This window comes from Centropristis striata, chromosome 5 (assembly GCF_030273125.1).
Source record: "Centropristis striata isolate RG_2023a ecotype Rhode Island chromosome 5, C.striata_1.0, whole genome shotgun sequence".
NCBI lineage: Eukaryota > Metazoa > Chordata > Actinopteri > Perciformes > Serranidae > Centropristis > Centropristis striata.
Genome location: NC_081521.1, coordinates 42,093,819 through 42,111,257, shown reverse-complemented (window position 1 = coordinate 42,111,257; position 17,439 = coordinate 42,093,819). Strand labels below are relative to the sequence as shown.

General features: G+C 38.5%; 1 protein-coding gene across 1 annotated transcript in view; it reads right to left on the bottom strand.

Annotated features, from left to right (window-relative positions):
• The window catches only part of vps13d (vacuolar protein sorting 13 homolog D), an 83,265-nt gene that overhangs the window by 15,488 nt on the left and 50,338 nt on the right, over window positions 1-17,439 (bottom strand). The window contains exons 40-53 of the mRNA XM_059332305.1: window positions 17,233-17,358; window positions 15,836-15,928; window positions 12,263-12,368; window positions 10,979-11,125; window positions 10,144-10,279; window positions 10,004-10,051; window positions 9,216-9,366; window positions 8,363-8,579; window positions 7,213-7,460; window positions 5,428-5,619; window positions 4,445-4,571; window positions 3,257-3,399; window positions 1,638-1,768; window positions 556-731 (exon numbers count right to left, since the gene is read on the bottom strand). Coding sequence (XP_059188288.1) covers window positions 556-731; window positions 1,638-1,768; window positions 3,257-3,399; window positions 4,445-4,571; window positions 5,428-5,619; window positions 7,213-7,460; window positions 8,363-8,579; window positions 9,216-9,366; window positions 10,004-10,051; window positions 10,144-10,279; window positions 10,979-11,125; window positions 12,263-12,368; window positions 15,836-15,928; window positions 17,233-17,358 — 2,041 coding nt within the window. The remainder of the gene's footprint in view (window positions 1-555; window positions 732-1,637; window positions 1,769-3,256; window positions 3,400-4,444; window positions 4,572-5,427; window positions 5,620-7,212; window positions 7,461-8,362; window positions 8,580-9,215; window positions 9,367-10,003; window positions 10,052-10,143; window positions 10,280-10,978; window positions 11,126-12,262; window positions 12,369-15,835; window positions 15,929-17,232; window positions 17,359-17,439) is intronic.

Sequence of the window (17,439 nt, the reverse complement as noted above, 5' to 3'; positions counted from 1 at the left end):
TCTTTTGGTGTCTTTTTTTGGTCCTTTAGTTCAACATAAAATGTGATTTTGAATCTTTTTTTTTACTTTCAAAACACTATCATGCTCAATAAAGAATTTCAAATGTTGCAAATGTGCATTAATTTCAGAGTACACTGAGACATTAAACTGCATCATTTTCAATTAAATTCTGGAAAAGTTGGTGTGTTCTAAAACACCGGCAGTGTATATACAGCCGATAGATGGATACCACCATTTTCAAAACAACAATTTCATAATAAATAGAGTAAATGATGACCTGGACACACACACACAAACACATGTGATGTGATTTGTTGAAATTTCACCATGAAATAATTTTTTTTCCATAACCTATTAATCTTTTGGTCTATAAAATGTCAGATCATCACCAGCCTCCAGGAGGACATAGTGAGGGGAGCTGTCCTTAAGGTTCAAAGTGACTTTCTGAGTTTTGTATCCTGTTGTTTTTAAGGTGTTTCATGAAAGAACATCAGAGGCCATATTAATGTTCATGTAGCCCATAGTTATACATCATCATCCATCCTCACAGCTGACCTCATGTTGACGTGGAAGGACTTGGGCTTGTTGACCTCGAAGCCTCCGGACCAGGTGCAGTTGGGCGTGTCCATGAGGCGAACACACAGCAGCTGGTCGTAGTCGTTGCGGGGCCAGTGGAAGACCACGCTGGAGCCCGGCAGCGTGGAGATGTAGCCCTCCGGGTTGGCCGTGCCCTGAAACATTACATACTTCTGTCATATTTATTGTCCTCCTGGAGGAGAAACTGGTGGAGTTGTCTACAGACAGAGCTTTCTCACAACCATCAAACAAAGGTTTAAATCAGGGGTGTTAAACTCTGGCCCGCGGGCCAAATTTGGCCTGCAGTGTAATTTTATTTGGCCCGCGAGCCAAAATCAAATTATTATCTTATTATTGTACTATAAAAGCTGACCCGCCGGTATTATACGGCGCATTTACCACTAATACTAGATTTATTATTGTTATTTTATTTTTAAATGTATTAACCTGTTGAAAAAACTTTATTTTGATAGTTAAATCAGAAGGATGCAAATAGAAAAGAGGCATACGATTTTTAATTTAATTTTTATTTAATAAATTAATGACATTGATGTGTTTTTTATTTGAAATTTGATTTTGCATGTCTGCACTATTTAGTTATATATTGTATGTTTATAAGTGTTGCTGGTTCCATATTTAATGTTAAAGCAAAACATGTTTGGTATATATTAAAAGGTTTATTTGTTCAATGTTGGCCCGCGATTTTATTCAAGTTTTACATTTTGGCCCATTGTGTATTTGAGTTTGACACCCCTGCTTTAAATAATCTGTATTAATGGTTCCAGTACCTGTTGGTGTTAGGCTGGTTCACTGAAATACCTTCTGATTAAATAGAGCCATCATTCATAACCACCAACAGATACTGGCATACTGGTCCCAAACCAGGGTCTAACTGGGGATGTTTGGACCACCAGGACACAGGGAGGCCTGATAAACACTTTAGTTCTTTCCTTTTTACACTTTATGTGATATGCGACAGTAAAATTAAATTCAATATCAGGTCTGCGTACACTAGGCTAACAGAACTCTCTGTGAATGTTTATTTTATGTTCATTTCTCACCTTTCCTCTAGCGAACTCTCTCTGAGCGAAGGCCAGTTTGTGCGTGGAGCGGTTATCCAGCAGGTAGCGAGGAGCGAAGGTCACGATGTGAGTGTCCCGGTAGCGTCCTTTTCCTTTACGCACACTGATGCCTGCAGCGATCAGACGGGACAATTATTGAGAAAATTATAGTGGAAACGGGAACATTATAGCTCTAATATCAACAATAGGAGAAGAAATGTGGAGATATGAGGTGTAGAGTCAGTGAAGGAGGTCATGAATCATTAAAGAACGCTGTAATAGAACATTAGTATTCTCTTATATGACTTTCCAGAGTGAGATACTGTATGCAGGATGATTAACCAAAGAACAGCAATGTCATAAACTATATCATAGAGTAGAAACAAACAAGCTATTGCATATTTATTATGGCTCAGTCCCCTCTTGTCTCTCTCAACATCACTAATCAAGTGTTTTTAGGCTTTATTTTGGATCATGCATCAAGTCTATCTATGTATTAACCCATAAGAACCTATGGTGACACCGTGTAACAAGCTTTAAATCTTCTATAATCACATATTCAGCTTTATGCTTCACATTAACTCATTAAGTCCCTAACAGACGTATAATCAACACCCTGGTGGTCATGTGACTGTAACAGGAAGTGACTTCTCCTAAATGTGGCTGTGACTGGAAACAGAAATGTGAAAATTTTCAAAAAGCTTATTTTTTGTTACTAGGCTGAGTTTAAACCTATTTAACAGTTCTAATCCATTAATAGTTTGTCCTGTGTTGCATTTAACTTGTTCTGACCATATTTCCTGAACAAATTAAAGTCACAATTTTGATAAATGTTATGGAGATGCAAAAGAAAAAGGCAAATCTGTGTCTCTGTAAGCAGAAAATATGGCTATTTTTTTTCCATTTTTAAAATAAGAAATATCATAAAACATAAATACCATAAACGCACAATGTAACATATATGTCACATCACAGATATTTGACATTTAGGGGTTGTATTTTCTTAAAAAAACATCAGAAATGTGTTCTAGGGTTCACTGATAGAACACATCCTTTAAGGAGAACTGGCTCTGGTTATTATGTGTTAAATATGATCAGATCTGACTCTAGTGAGTGATATTGTGTTAGATATGATCAGATCTGACTCTAGTGAGTGATATTGTGTTAAATATGATCAGATCTGACTCTAGTGAGTGATATTGTGTTAAATATGATCAGATCTGACTCTAGTGAGTGATATTGTGTTAAATATGATCAGATCTGACTCTAGTGAGTGATATTGTGTTAAATATGATCAGATCTGACTCTAGTGAGTGATATTGTGTTAAATATGATCAGATCTGACTCTAGTGAGTGATATTGTGTTAAATATGATCAGATCTGACTCTAGTGAGTGATATTGTGTTAGATATGATCAGATCTGACTCTAGTGAGTGATATTGTGTTAAATATGATCAGATCTGACTCTAGTGAGTGATATTGTGTTAGATATGATCAGATCTGACTCTAGTGAGTGATATTGTGTTAGATATGATCAGATCTGACTCTAGTGAGTTATATTGTGTTAAATATGATCAGATCTGACTCTAGTGAGTGATATTGTGGCTGTAGCAGCTTGCCTATGTTGTAGATGAGACCAGGTCTGTTCCCGTGCTGGATGACCTTCACGGCTCTGACTCCACTGCCTCCGTCCAGGGAGAAGCCCTGGCACCAGCCTGGGACCCCGTCTGGGTGGATCCCTTTCCCGATCCGCATGGTGCACCTGGACCAGACACATGCAGGTCAAGTCAAGTCAAGTCAAGTCAAGTCAAGTCAAGTCAAGTCAGATTTATTTATAAAGCGCATTTACAGACGGCTGAGCTGCACCAAAGTGCTTCACATAAAAGTGCAAGAAAGTGCAATAAAATACAGAATTGACAAAATTGACAAAGGTAACAAAGAAAACAAAAACAAAACAAAATTTAATTTAATTTAAAATACATTAAAAGAAGATGGGATATTTTTAAAGGCACTGTGGGATTACTAGGGGACACTATTCCCTAGCACTTGCCGGAGGAAAAAAAAAAACTTTAATAGAAGGCAAGAGAAAAGAGGTGAGTTTTTAAGTGGGATTTAAAGACATTTAGTGACTGCGCTGCACGGATGTGGAGGGGAGGCAGCTCCAGAGTCTGGGGGCTGCTGCTGAGCACCAAGGTTAGAATAGTTTGGGATTTTTCATTAGTTTTTGTTTTAATTTCGTTGTGATTTTTTGTTTTCAAATTTAAAAGTTAGTTTTCATTTTTTGGAAAATGCTTTTAGTGTAGTTTTTATTAGTTTTAGTTGTTTTGTAATGGGGTATTTGTTGGGTGCCAAATTAAAATTAAAAAAACTCACAATAAATGTTTCCTTTATTTCCTTTGTCTGATCCATCTCAGCCCCAATAAGTTTATTAAGTCATAAAACCAGATAGATGAAATAGATTCATATCAACCAAAAAGGTTTACGGATGAAAAAAGTTGACAAAGACCAAAACGAAGGACATTTTCACTATAATGTTAGTTAGTTTTGTAACCAAACAATACAGTTTCAGTTAGTTATCGTTTTTAAAGAACTCAAAAAAATTATTTCAGTTAACGAAAATGTTTTTTCAACTCTAGTTTTTCGTTATTTCGTTTCCTATAATAACCTTGCTGTGCCTGAACCCAGCAGGCTGCATCACTGTGATTGATTAGATTAATCATTTCCAGTGGAACAGCAGCCAGGTGTGTGTTACAGGTCATGTCTCAGACAGGATGCATATGAACAGACTGGTCCAGTCCAACACTCACATGGCCGGCTGCTCCTTGTCGGTGTAGCAGAACAGCAGAGGGCTGAGGCTTCGGGCCAGCTCGTGCTCCTCAAACTGGCCTGCAGCGTCCGCCTTACCGTTGTCCTGACGGAAGATCAGCGGGAGGCCTGAGGGAGAATCACATCAGAAATCTAGTCAAAAATCAGTTCGTTTTGACTGATTTTGATTTTTGATTGAAAAATATGCAAATGGGCGGTTGACGTGACGCTCAATTTTTGTGTTCCCAGTGACAAATATGACTAAAATTTGATAGTATTTCATTAAAATGAATGTTTTAATATGCAGTTCATTCTTCTACATCTAATCCATCTGCAAACAATGAGGATCGTTCTTCAACTATGCAAATATTCTGTTTTGAACATGACATTTGTCCACCGGTGCAACTGTCCCAGGTAGCATTACTTATCTTAAAACAACTGAAATTTAGTGAAAAATTAATCTAAATACATTCAAAGAAGACATCTCTGGAGCAGGTGGACTGCACACAATGTCACTTCTGTCTCAAATATTTTATTAATATTAATATTTCCGTGCAGTGTTGGAACTGGTGGCCTTAAGGTAGTCCTTTGGTACAACGCAGTTTAAGTATTGATCTGAATATTTTTATCAATTTACATTGATTGATCATTGAAAATAATGTAAATTGATAAAAATATTCATAACTAATATGCCTTGGGCTTATCTATCTTATCTGTCCAACATTCTGTGAATTAAATAATGACATTCTTTACTTTGTTGCACCGGTGGACACATTTTAGGACTACCACACCAAAAAGTTAATAATATGCTAATAAATATATGAAGAATTAGAAATGGACACATTCAGTTTTGAATTATTCACATATAAGGGAATATAATTGTATGTCATTTGACATATATTTTTGAATTATTCTTTTTTTCACTTTGAATTTGAGTTCACGTCAACCACTGAAATGTGATTTATAAGATGGAGTAAAGCCTGACCGGTCTTGTTGATGAGCCAGTACGGGGCAGAGACCAGGATCTTCAGCGCCCCCTGAGCTCTCAGGATGATGCGGATGGTGAGGCACAGCAGGTGCTTGTTGGTGTCGTACAGCCTCATGCGGACCACGTAGTTCTGGGTCCCCGGAGGGATCAGCAGCTCTTTACACACAGGGAAGCTCTCCAGCAGGACTCCTGCAGGACACACAGCACAAACACCACAAACACCACAAACACCACAAACACCAGGACATGTTGAGGTTATTGTTAGGCTGATTTCATACATGGACACTAGTGTTGTCACCATACTAAAATGTTCAACTCGATACCGATACTCAGGAAAATATTCGATACTCGATACCATTTTTGATACCACCAGGATAAAAACAAAGAATAAGAACAAAGAACCCCAAAATTTAACAGAAATATTTGTATCAACAAGAAAAATGCAACATGTTAAAATGAACAGAACCACAGGTTAAATATTCATAATAAAAACAGTTGTGCAAAAAGAAACTGCAACTATGATAACAGCTTCAGGTCTGAGGTAGTGCAAAGAATAAATAAATACCATAAACAATAACAACTAGAACAATATTTTGAGGTTTTATGCTGTGCACGGGGGAGGATCAATACTTTTGAAAATGAGTATCGTATCCGGATACGTTTTAGTATCGATACTTTTTGAGTATCGATACTTTTGACAGCCCTAATGGACACACAGACTCTCTCCATACACTACTGAAACACTTTCAGTTTCACTTTTTATTAATGTGCAACGTGTAATATTTGTCCCTATAATGTGCAATATATATATATATATATATATATATATATATATATATATATACATATATACAGTACAGGCCAAAAGTTTGGACACACCTTCTCATTCAATGCGTTTCCTTTATTTTCATGACTATTTACATTGAAATTCATCAAAACTATGAATGAACACATGTGGAATTATGTACTTAACAAAAAAGTGTGAAATAACTGAAAACATGTCTTATATTCTAGTAAGCAAAGGGTGGTTACTTTGAGGAATCTAAAATACAAGACATGTTTTCAGTTATTTCACACTTTTTTGTTAAGTACATAATTCCACATGTGTTCATTCATAGTTTTGATGAATTTCAATGTAAATAGTCATGAAAATAAAGAAAAACACATTGAATGAGAAGGTGTGTGTCCAAAGTTTTGGCCTGTACTGTAGATATATATATATATATATACATATATATATATATATATGTATATATATATATATACATATATATATATATATATATACATATATATATATGTATATATATATACATATATATATATATGTATATACACATATATATATACATATATATATATATACATATATATATATGTATATATACATATATATATATATACATATATATATATGTATATATACATATATATATATATGTATATATACATATATATATATATGTATATATACATATATATATATGTATATATACATATATATATATGTATATATATATATATATATATATATATGTATATATATATATATATATATACATATATATATATGCAGCTCACCTCCCTTTCTTGACCATGTTTATATTATATTGTATATATATTTATACCTTTACTTGCCTGTGTTTATTTTGTATATTTTTATAATTTATAAATATATTTTTACTGTTGCACTGCTTTTTGGAGTCAGCTTTTAATCTCATTGTAACTGCGTATAGTGACAATAATAATAATAATAATAATAATAATACTAATAACCCTGACCCAGCTCCATGTTCTGGGAGGTGTCTGCAGCGTGCAGCACGGCCTCCTTGCCCGGCTTCAGGGCTCCTCTGATGGACGTCCCCTTGATGTAGTAGTTGAGGTCGCAGGGCAGCAGGTTGGCCAGCACCATGGTGGGCAGCAGGTAGATGGTGTGGCCCGGCTGCCGGTAGATCTGCTTCGCTGCTCCAGAAACCTTCTTGGCAGGCTGCTGGTCTGGATAGTTCTCCTTCTTAATCACCACACAGAACCTGCAGGAGCACAAGAACCAGGGACATCTCACCAGGTACACTACTGCTGTTTAGAACACACCAACTTTACCAGAATTTAATAGAAAATGATGCAGTTTAATGTCTCAGTGTACTCTGAAATTAATGCACATTTGCAACATTTAAAATTCTTGATTGAGCATGATAGTGTTTTGAAAGTAAAAAAAAGATTCAAAATCACATTTTATGTTGGACTAAAGGACTAAAAAAAGACACAAAATGACAAAAAAAGACACCAAAAGACACAAAATGACTAAAAAAAGACACAAAATGACAAAAAAAGACACAAAAAGACAAAAAAAGACACAAAATGACAAAAAAAGACACAAAAAGACAAAAAAAGACACAAAATGACTAAAAAAAAAAGACACAAAATGACAAAAAAATACACAAAATGACCAAAAAAAGACACAAAATGACCAAAAAAAGACACAAAATGACTTACAAAGACATGAAAAGAATTCAAAAATGGACAAAATAGCCCAAGACTCCATAGAGTTAAGTTGTTAACCCATTTCTTGTTCCCTGAAAAAGGCCTACTTGTATAATTCTGAAATGTACATTATTTTCCAGTTTTGGTTAAGCTTACCTTTTTTTATTTACCTCTGGCAGTTCACCACTTACCTTTGGACCCTTTCAAGCTGTTCATTTGACTTGAACTGCTTGAATTTCAATAAAAAACTGGAAAAATTGGGGTGTTCTAAAACTTGTGTGTATATATATATATATATATATATAGTATATTAATTTAGATGAATTTGACATAGTATAATCATGGCTTGGTCCTAGTTGTCCTGCCTCCCAGCAGGAAGTCTGGTGCAGGAAGCTGCTCTACGCTGCCTGCTGCTTTCATTATTATTATTATTATTTCTGGTATAGTTTACCTGAAGTTGCGCTTCAGGCTGTCGTCAAAGTCAGCAGACTGACACTCCCTCTTGCTGCTGCTGATCTCTCCAGGCCGCTCCACGCTGGTCCAGTGGATGGGGACCTTACAGAAGAACAGGCCCAGGCCTTTGGGCCGAGCCTGCAGCCGCCAGGAGGTCAGGTGGAGCGGGACCGCCAGGGCCTGGCCCGGCAGGATGGGGGGCAGCACCACGGGTTCTATCCAAGCACAGAAACAACATATCAAACAAGGCCTCTAAGATAAAATCATATGAAACTATGCCTCTAAGATAAAATCATATGAAACTATGCTTCTAAGATAAATCATATCAAACTATGCTTCTAAGATAAATCATATGAAACAATGCCTCTAAGATAAAATCATATGAAATTATGCTTCTAAGATAAATCATATGAAACTATGCCTCTCTAACCCTGCCAACCAGCCAAGTTGCTGTTTCCATCATGTGTGTCCAGACTAACATGTAGTCATGATGCTTCAAATATAAATGTTGCTGCAGAGAAGCTACAAATCCTAAAAATATGGATGTTTTACACACCTTCTTCAGATCTATGAGATTATTATATTTTCAAGATGGACGCTCAAAATTAGTGTGACAAATTCCTCCCTTCTGCTCTGCTTTAGTTAAGAAACTGTGTTTATTAAACATTATGATGACACAGTGAAGCTGACCCTTGACCTTTGACCTTTGGGATATAAAATGCAATAACTTCATCCAATTAGAGATTAGTGTAAAATATTGTTTTAATGAGTGTATGCATTCTGTAAGGTGACAGTGACCTTTTAATACTGTTTAAGATCCTGCAGACTGAGAATAAATAAGAGTCTCTTACTGTCGGGAGCAGAGGGGCTGTCCAGTCGGACCTCCATAGGAACATCTAGCCGGTTCTTCACCATCAGAGCCGAGCGCACCGTGATCACCTTCCTGGCGCTGCCCTCCATGGTGATGGAGAACACCACCCGGACTGGAGGCAGGGCCGAGAACTGGACCATTCACAGGGAAACAGGTCTCAACTACCTCAACACTCCAAGAACAGTCAATAAAGGTATTCATTCAAATAATTACACAGTGTTTCCCATACATAGACCATTCTGTGCCGCACCACCACAGAATGGAGACCGACCGCCACAAAATGATTACCGGTATGTTTTTTTTCGCTATCTAGGGGATTTAAAAAAACGTGGTTGGACAGAAGAGCAGCGCTGCTTTGGGGTCTATAACGTTAGCCTACACACAGAAAACACCACATTCACAGCAATAAATAACTGTTTTAAATGAACCGGGCCGGTCTCAGAGCTGCCAACACTCTCCACTAACGTTAAGGCTTATTGAATGGTTGTCGCAAATGCTGTTAACAGGACGAGAGCAGTCAAAACGGCTGCTTCAAGCTAGCTACATGGAGGGTAGCTTCGCTTCTGGTTTTCAAAGTAAACGGGCCACAAACCAATGGGTCACTACGTCCATTATTATATACAGTCTATGGTTAAAGGAGACGGTGGCTTCAGATCACATACCTGGCTAAGCTAACTCTGTGGTTCAGCCCTCAGGTGTATAATGAGAATCATAAATCTAATCTCCATGTTAACTTTGACTGCTGACTGATGTAGAAAGCAGACTTACATAAACATGAGGGTGGATGATGTTGGTTCTGCTGATGGGACTGCCAACCTGTAGAGAATCAATGAGAAAATAAACAATAAACTCTAGACCAGTTTACCATCAGTATGAGCCTTGTTGTGGAGGTTTTGCCGTGTGCTCACCGTGTTGGAGGAGTTGTTCCTGTCCGGAGCAGCGTAGCGGAAGAACACGCCCACTTTATCCACTGAGACTGGTTTGACCTGCTCCCAGCCACAGACACGCACCAGCAGCTGGTGCAGCTTCAGCTCATGAGTGTGTCTGCAGGGACACAATCACAGTCTACAACGGGCTTCTTTCAAAATAAAGAACAACAACATCTGCCATTAAGTGTAGATTTTTTTTCCCAACAGTAAAAATGATGCCATAACAATGATTAACCCGTAATAACCCAGACCCATAATCCTTAAAGGAAAGTTATGGGGGATATACCACAGACCTAGTGGACACATAGAACACATAATGATGTTTAAAAAAAAAATAATAATTCTAGCCCTAAATGTCAAAGATCTGTGATGTGACATATATGATATATTGGGTGTTTATGGTATTTATGTTTATGATATTTCTTATTTTCAAATACAAAAACTAGACACATTTTCTGCTTACAGAGACACAAATTTGCCTTTTTCTTTGCATCTCCACAACATTTATCAAAATTGTGACATTAATAGTGCTGTTTAACAATAAATTATTTGACAGATTTGTTTTTAAGTCACAAAATAAGAATAAATCAATAATAAATAGAGTATCATTTTTGTTTACATCTCCATAACATATATATAAACATTGTGACTTTAATTTGTTTAGGAATTATGGTCAGTAACAAATACATTTTTTGAAATTAGCTACTTTTTCACATTACTGTTCTGAATATGGGAGATTCTGGAAGATTCTGGTGTTTGTTACACGGGTGTCACCATAGGTTCCTATGGGTTAAAGAACACAGTGAGTCTGTACCGGTGGCGGAGCTTCTCTCGGGCTTCAAACTCGAAGGGGATCTCCTCCCCCGGCAGCACCTCCCTCCACTGGCTCACGTTGTGGGTGTCGTCGGTTCCCGACCCGTCTGAGATGGAGTCAGCACTGCTGCTGTGGGACAGCGCCACCCTGTGGAGGACAGCAGCATTAACACATCAGACCAGAGATGGAACCACTCAGAACTAAAACAAGATGAACTGATGATGTTCATTAGATCAGGAGGAGTTTCTCCTCCAGCAGTGTTTCACCAAACCTCCCATAGAAACAGCTGGTCTCCTCACACAGTTACAACAACTGCCAACTATTATATTTTGGCTCACACAGAACAAATTCACAATGAAAGGAAAAGGTGGTGTGTTGAACCACCTTTTCATTTCAACGTTTGTTTTGTTATGTCACTGTCCCTCTGACAGCAGCTGGAGCTGATGGGCTGACATCACAGTTCAGAGTGTGTGCTACTTTTAACAATCTGAATGCTTCAGATGTGAAGCAGTGTTAAAAAACTGGTCATACAACTAAATATTAGTTTAGTGATTCACAGCATTGATAAATCCTAGAAACAAAAAGTTTGTACAAATTTATTACAATTGTATCGTGACATTTCAACATTAGTGACTCAGTAAGGGTTTAATATTGTCCACTATTGTAATCAGCTCTAATAAAGATGTCACATGTCTTTGAAGACACAACTGCCAGTAAACCACCTCTCATCATTTTCAGTCATTGCAACAGGTAGAACTAACAATCTCTCCTTTAAACTCCTTTAGTACTGGGCTCTCCTCTGCTGAGCACGTGAGACATTTATCTGTTGTTGGTAAACCCTCATGGATGCAGTCTTTAGTGGTTTTATTAAAACTAAACCTCTGGTGATGCCCTAGATTTATCATTCCACCTCTGGCTGCCAGTCAGGTTGCACCTCTAGTTTGGATCCTTGTGTACTTGATTAAAGTCTCGTGGTTCTGCTGTACCTCAGTATGTATCAGATGAGAAGGTTATAACTACCTGGTGGGGGTTGTATCTCAGTATGTATCAGATGAGAAGGTTATAACTACCTGGTGGGGGTTGTATCTCAGTATGTATCAGATGAGAAGGTTAGTTATAACTACCTGGTGGGGGTTGTATCTCCAGTATGTATCAGATGAGAAGGTTAGTTATAACTACCTGGTGGGGGTTGTATCTCCAGTATGTATCAGATGAGAAGGTTAGTTATAACTACCTGGTGGGGGTTGTATCTCAGTATGTATCAGATGAGAAGGTTATAACTACCTGGTGGGGGTGGTGGTCAGCGTGGCGAACCACATGGTGCATCCTGTGTGGTTACGCAGCGCGTACGGCACGAACGGCTGCCTCCTCTTGGACAGCTTGGTGTCTGCTGGAGACACACAGGAAGAGTCAATGGAACAGAATGAAGTGAGCTCGGCTGCTACATTATTATTATTATTCATTATATATGAACGTCTGCAGGGTATGGGCATGCACTCGCTCTCTTCTTTGGCTGTGAGCAGCCTGCAGCACCTTCGTTTAAAGGGGCACTCCACTAGTCTGATTAATACGTTTCAGCTCTGAGACTACAAACCCACAGAGTCCACATCATGAAGTGGGCTGTGAACCCTTCAGTATTAACGAACTGGGCTGTGAACCCTTCAGTATTAATGAAGTGGGCTGTGAACCCTTCAGTATTAACGAACTGGGCTGTGAACCCTTCAGTATTAATGAAGTGGGCTGTGAACCTTCAGTATTCAGGGTTTTGGGGTATAAGGTTGCTGTTCTTGCTGATTTTGACTTTTATTCTTATTTATCTACCTTCAACTTTACAAGAATCTCTGGAGTACCCCTTCAAAAAGGGAAACTAGTTCAGAAATGGGAAATCACACTGGTAGTTTTATTGTCAACTTACAATTATAACAGTGTCACCATTATAATTGGTTTGGCTGGGTCTGTTGCTTGATATTCATGGTAAACACACACAGACTTACAGTATACACAGAGAACTAAATATAAACTTAAAGTACACAACAAATGGCAATTTGTAGAACACAAATAAAATTGTTGCATTCTGCTGAATACTTACCATCACACTGTATTGTTATTTCTTCACATTTCTTTTGCAAAATACCAGAAAGCTATTTTCTTATTCAAATTCCACAATACATAAATAAATCTTAATTGAATAAACAAAAAGCACAAATGCAAGCAGGCTGCTGATAATAAACAAAGAGTAAAGAACTCCTGGTGACAGATTGATCTGTTTCCAGCAGTTAGATATTTACCTCATTAGTGTCAATTTAACACATTCAATTTAACACATTTCTTTAATTCTTTCAGATGTATTCATACACCCAGAGTGGTTTTAACAGTGTGAGAACTGGTGGCCATGCAGTGGAAGCTCATAATGACCAAGTCATGCTGTGGAAGCAGAGGAACGATGAGACATGCAATAATCTGGGTCAATATTACTTATTATATTAGTTAAATCTTCATTCAGTTGTGCTGCAGATTTAACTGAACCGTAAAAAATCAGACAGCAGAAAGTCTCAGCAGGATGACGGCAGGCTTCTGTTGTTGGTTCTGAACTTTAAACCTGTTGAACTGGAGTTAACTGGGACCAGTGAACTCTATGGTCTAAATCATTGGTGACTATTCTTCTCTACAGAGTTACTGGATGGTGTGGTACCTTATGAACAGTAAGTGTTTTATGGAGTTGCAGACGTTGTAGTGGTCTGCATGTAATGGGACAATTCTGTTATTGGCGATTAGCATGCTAATCAGAGATTTAGCTTTATTCACTTCTTATGTTGCATTACTATGTAATTCAGGGATGACATTCATGTTGCTTAGTGTAATGTCCATAATCATTTGATATGAGATACATCCCACTTTCACACAAAACCTCCTTTGGCCATAATTTAAAAATGTAGTTAATCTTCCACCATACAAACAAACTTCCTACGGCACCGCACTAGTGAGAGAAAATGCTCAGTGTATTCATCTCACTGCAGGCTTTTTATTTCTCCACAATGAGAGTCAGACCCACAGATGGTGCTGTAGATTATTAGATCTGTAGATTCCTAGACTATCTCCAGTATGTTCCTTACATTGAGTCTGCTACGGAAACTCACAAAAACTGTGAAAATACTGTCGGAATGATAAATATCATGAATCGATATAATACGCAAAATATTGCGATACTATGCTGTACCGATGTTTCCCCACTTCAGCAATTAATTATAAAACATTATTTGTTTAGTTCATTAGTTACATTAATTTTTGTGATCCACACAGTGCTCTATAAAATGTTTTTCAGTTGAGACATGATTTTATTTCCATTACTTAATATTCCTCCACTTAGTTCAGCTGATGATCTAAACACAATGCTTGTGTTTGTATCTGGACGCTAGTTTTGCCAAATGATGGAGATCAAAGATGCTTCCAGTATTCCTGCCCATTGCATTCTTTTTACTTGCTATCTTGCAGCTTATATATAAAAAACATCAAATGACAATTTCTCTAAACATGTTTTGGTGGATTTTAAACCTATAGATAGCAACAGTAGTAGTAGAGAGAGTATAACATGCAACAAAGGTCCAGTTGGCCTCCAGCTGTTGCATTTCATGGTAAACCAGATTTAAAACTATCTGCTGGCAGGAAACATTTGAGGCTTCTGATTGAGTTTTGATTGATCCTTGCTACTGATTTATATTGCTCCAAAACACTACGAGATGTCTGAGTAGCCAACAATTCATGGTGAGCGAATAAGAGCTTTAAAAACTCAACGTGCTGCTGAAGCTAGGGATGGGTACCTTTCACATTTGAACCGATACGGTACCGATACCCGGTACCTGGGAATCGGTACCCGTACTGAACGGTACCAATTTTCGGTACTTTTGCGTTTGTTTATGTGGTAATAAATGTTAATTTGTTTAATAATAAAATGTATTTTTTTTCAATTCAACATATTTATTTCTCAAAATATAAACTTTAAAAAATGTATCAAAACAATATAAAATCCAGGATGAGCAGTGCTTTATTGTTGAGCGAACGTGCATTTTGTAACATGAAGGTTGCAGCGTTATCAAAGAATGCAGAGGAGCTCTCAGGTGGCAAGAGCACGGAGGAGAAAAAAGTGCACGTGTGATTTGTTGTGATGACGTCGTAGCTGTGCGGCGCAGCACCGGTCAGACAGTATTGTGGGCGTGGCATGGTTGGAATAAACAAAGTTGAGTCGGGCTGCTCTGTGCACATATCGAGGATGACGCAGGAGTCCGAGGGATTTAATTTCAGCGAGGCAGTTTGGAGTAAAGTGGCAGGTAATATTCCTGAGTTGAAGAGCGGTGTATTAGCGGAGGACCAGAGATGCAGCAGCTAGCTGCTAGCTGCTAATGACTGGTCTACAGAAGAATGGAGAGAGCAAACGGAGAAAGGAAGGTCCAATCTGGAGGCAGACGAAGGCCAAGCCCGGGTAGAGACACTGGAGAGATAGCAGCTGGCGGCTAGCAGGCCGAGAGCCGACTGTTCCTCTCTGCGCCGGGGCGGAAGAGGGCAGCAGCTAGTGGCCGCGGTGAGCAGACAGGACCAGGCGAGGAGGTAAATAAAAAAATAAAAAATAGTGCGATCGGCAGCACGCTTGTTAATCAAAGACGTCAAATGAAAACAGGTTGAAATTAATGATCAGTTTAAAGTTAACGCCGTTTAGGTACCGAAACATGGTACCGTTAGGTTTTACATGAATCAGTACTCGGTAGTACCGACGGAATTCGGTCGGTACCTATAAAAGTACCGAATTCAGTACCCATCCCTAGCTGAAGCAGACGGTCTGAGCGACTCAACTCTGAACTGTACCTCTGGAGGGAATGTGCTGCTCGAGGCAGGTGAAGCTGGCTGAGCTCCTAGTTCTAAGAGGAGCAAGAGGAGCAAGAGGAGCAAGAGGAGGACCTGACAGCAGAGAGAGAGAGTTACACCACTGAGACATGCAGAGACACACAACAGGGTTAGAGCTTCATCATCCTCATCACAGGAAACACTCTGATCAATAGTGCAACTCATGCTTCACTTCCACTCATCTGCCTTCTTTAACACGTGTTAGCATAGCAACCAGCATAGCAACCAGCATACCACACATCCAGGAAGTTACTGTTCAGAAAGACCTGGCTGACCAGTCACAGCTGATTGGCTCATGCTACTGCTGATTTCATCACCAATTCATAGCTAAAATTAAAATAAACAGAAGACAACAAAAGGCTGCAGCAAAGCAGCTCCACTAGGTTAGAAGAACTCATCAGCCAAGTCTTTCACTGGACCAATGATACAACCACAGTAGGGACGAGCCTGTCCATCTGGACCAGAACAGGTCAGGATATACTGTACACACTATCTGATACACACTATACTTGTTATATTAGCAGATAATAGGCTCTGCATATGAGATTTGTTGACAAGAAGGAAAATATGAAATATTACCAGATTTATGATTTACACCAGCAACACTCAGTGCGTTTACATGCACAGTTTAATCGAGCTAAGCTTAAAAATAGATTATGGCGTCTAATCTAATCATAACCTTGTCCCAGTTTACATGCAACTGAGAAAATCTAATAACTGACAGGAACGTGTCCTCCTTCTCAACACTGGGTGGAGATATGCGTCGTTTCAGCAGATTAATATGACGCCTTTCATGTTGACCTCAGAGCCGTCGCTAATGGCCGGCTAACGTCATATATATTCCAGTCTCATTATCTGCCGTCCTAATCGGAGCTGGAGAACTCCAACATCAGTGGGACTAACACGTTCACATGCACTTCAGTTGTTCAGTTATAGTCAGATTAAGGCAATAATTAGTTTCCGTGTCATGTAAACGTACTGAATGTCTTTCAGTCTCCAATAAGCTGATAGATATGCAAATAACTGATCAAAGAACACATCATATTCTCTTCAGTTTGCTTTGAACAGTGGAGACTTCCTGCAGATCGTGTTTCTGACTAGAGCTGGTAGTTTCAACTACAAAGACAATAGGAAATAAATATAAAATCTGCAAGTGCAAAGATAAAGAATACAATGCCATCTAAACTTAAATATCCGTAACAGTCACTGGGCTGTTGTGTTATCTTTCTTTTTCTTTTTAATAAATTAGGATCTGGTATCCAGGATGCTATATTTAGCCATTCATTTCAATTCAAAACATATTTTTGTGACAGAGTTCTTGACTAGCCAGTGCTGTCTGTTGGGTAGCTGTAACTTACTCTGGATGCAGCTGGGGGGGTCTACGGAGGAGCCCATCCAGGGCATGGGGGGGGAGGCCTGGGGGGTCGGCTCCTTCTCGTTACAGTAGTCAGCGATCCAGGAGCTCTTGGTGGTGCTGTATTGTTCTGAAAGGACCAGATAACAGGCATTGAATGATCCAGCAGAACATTGTTGAGCTGCCTCTGCAGCCTGTGCAGACAACGACC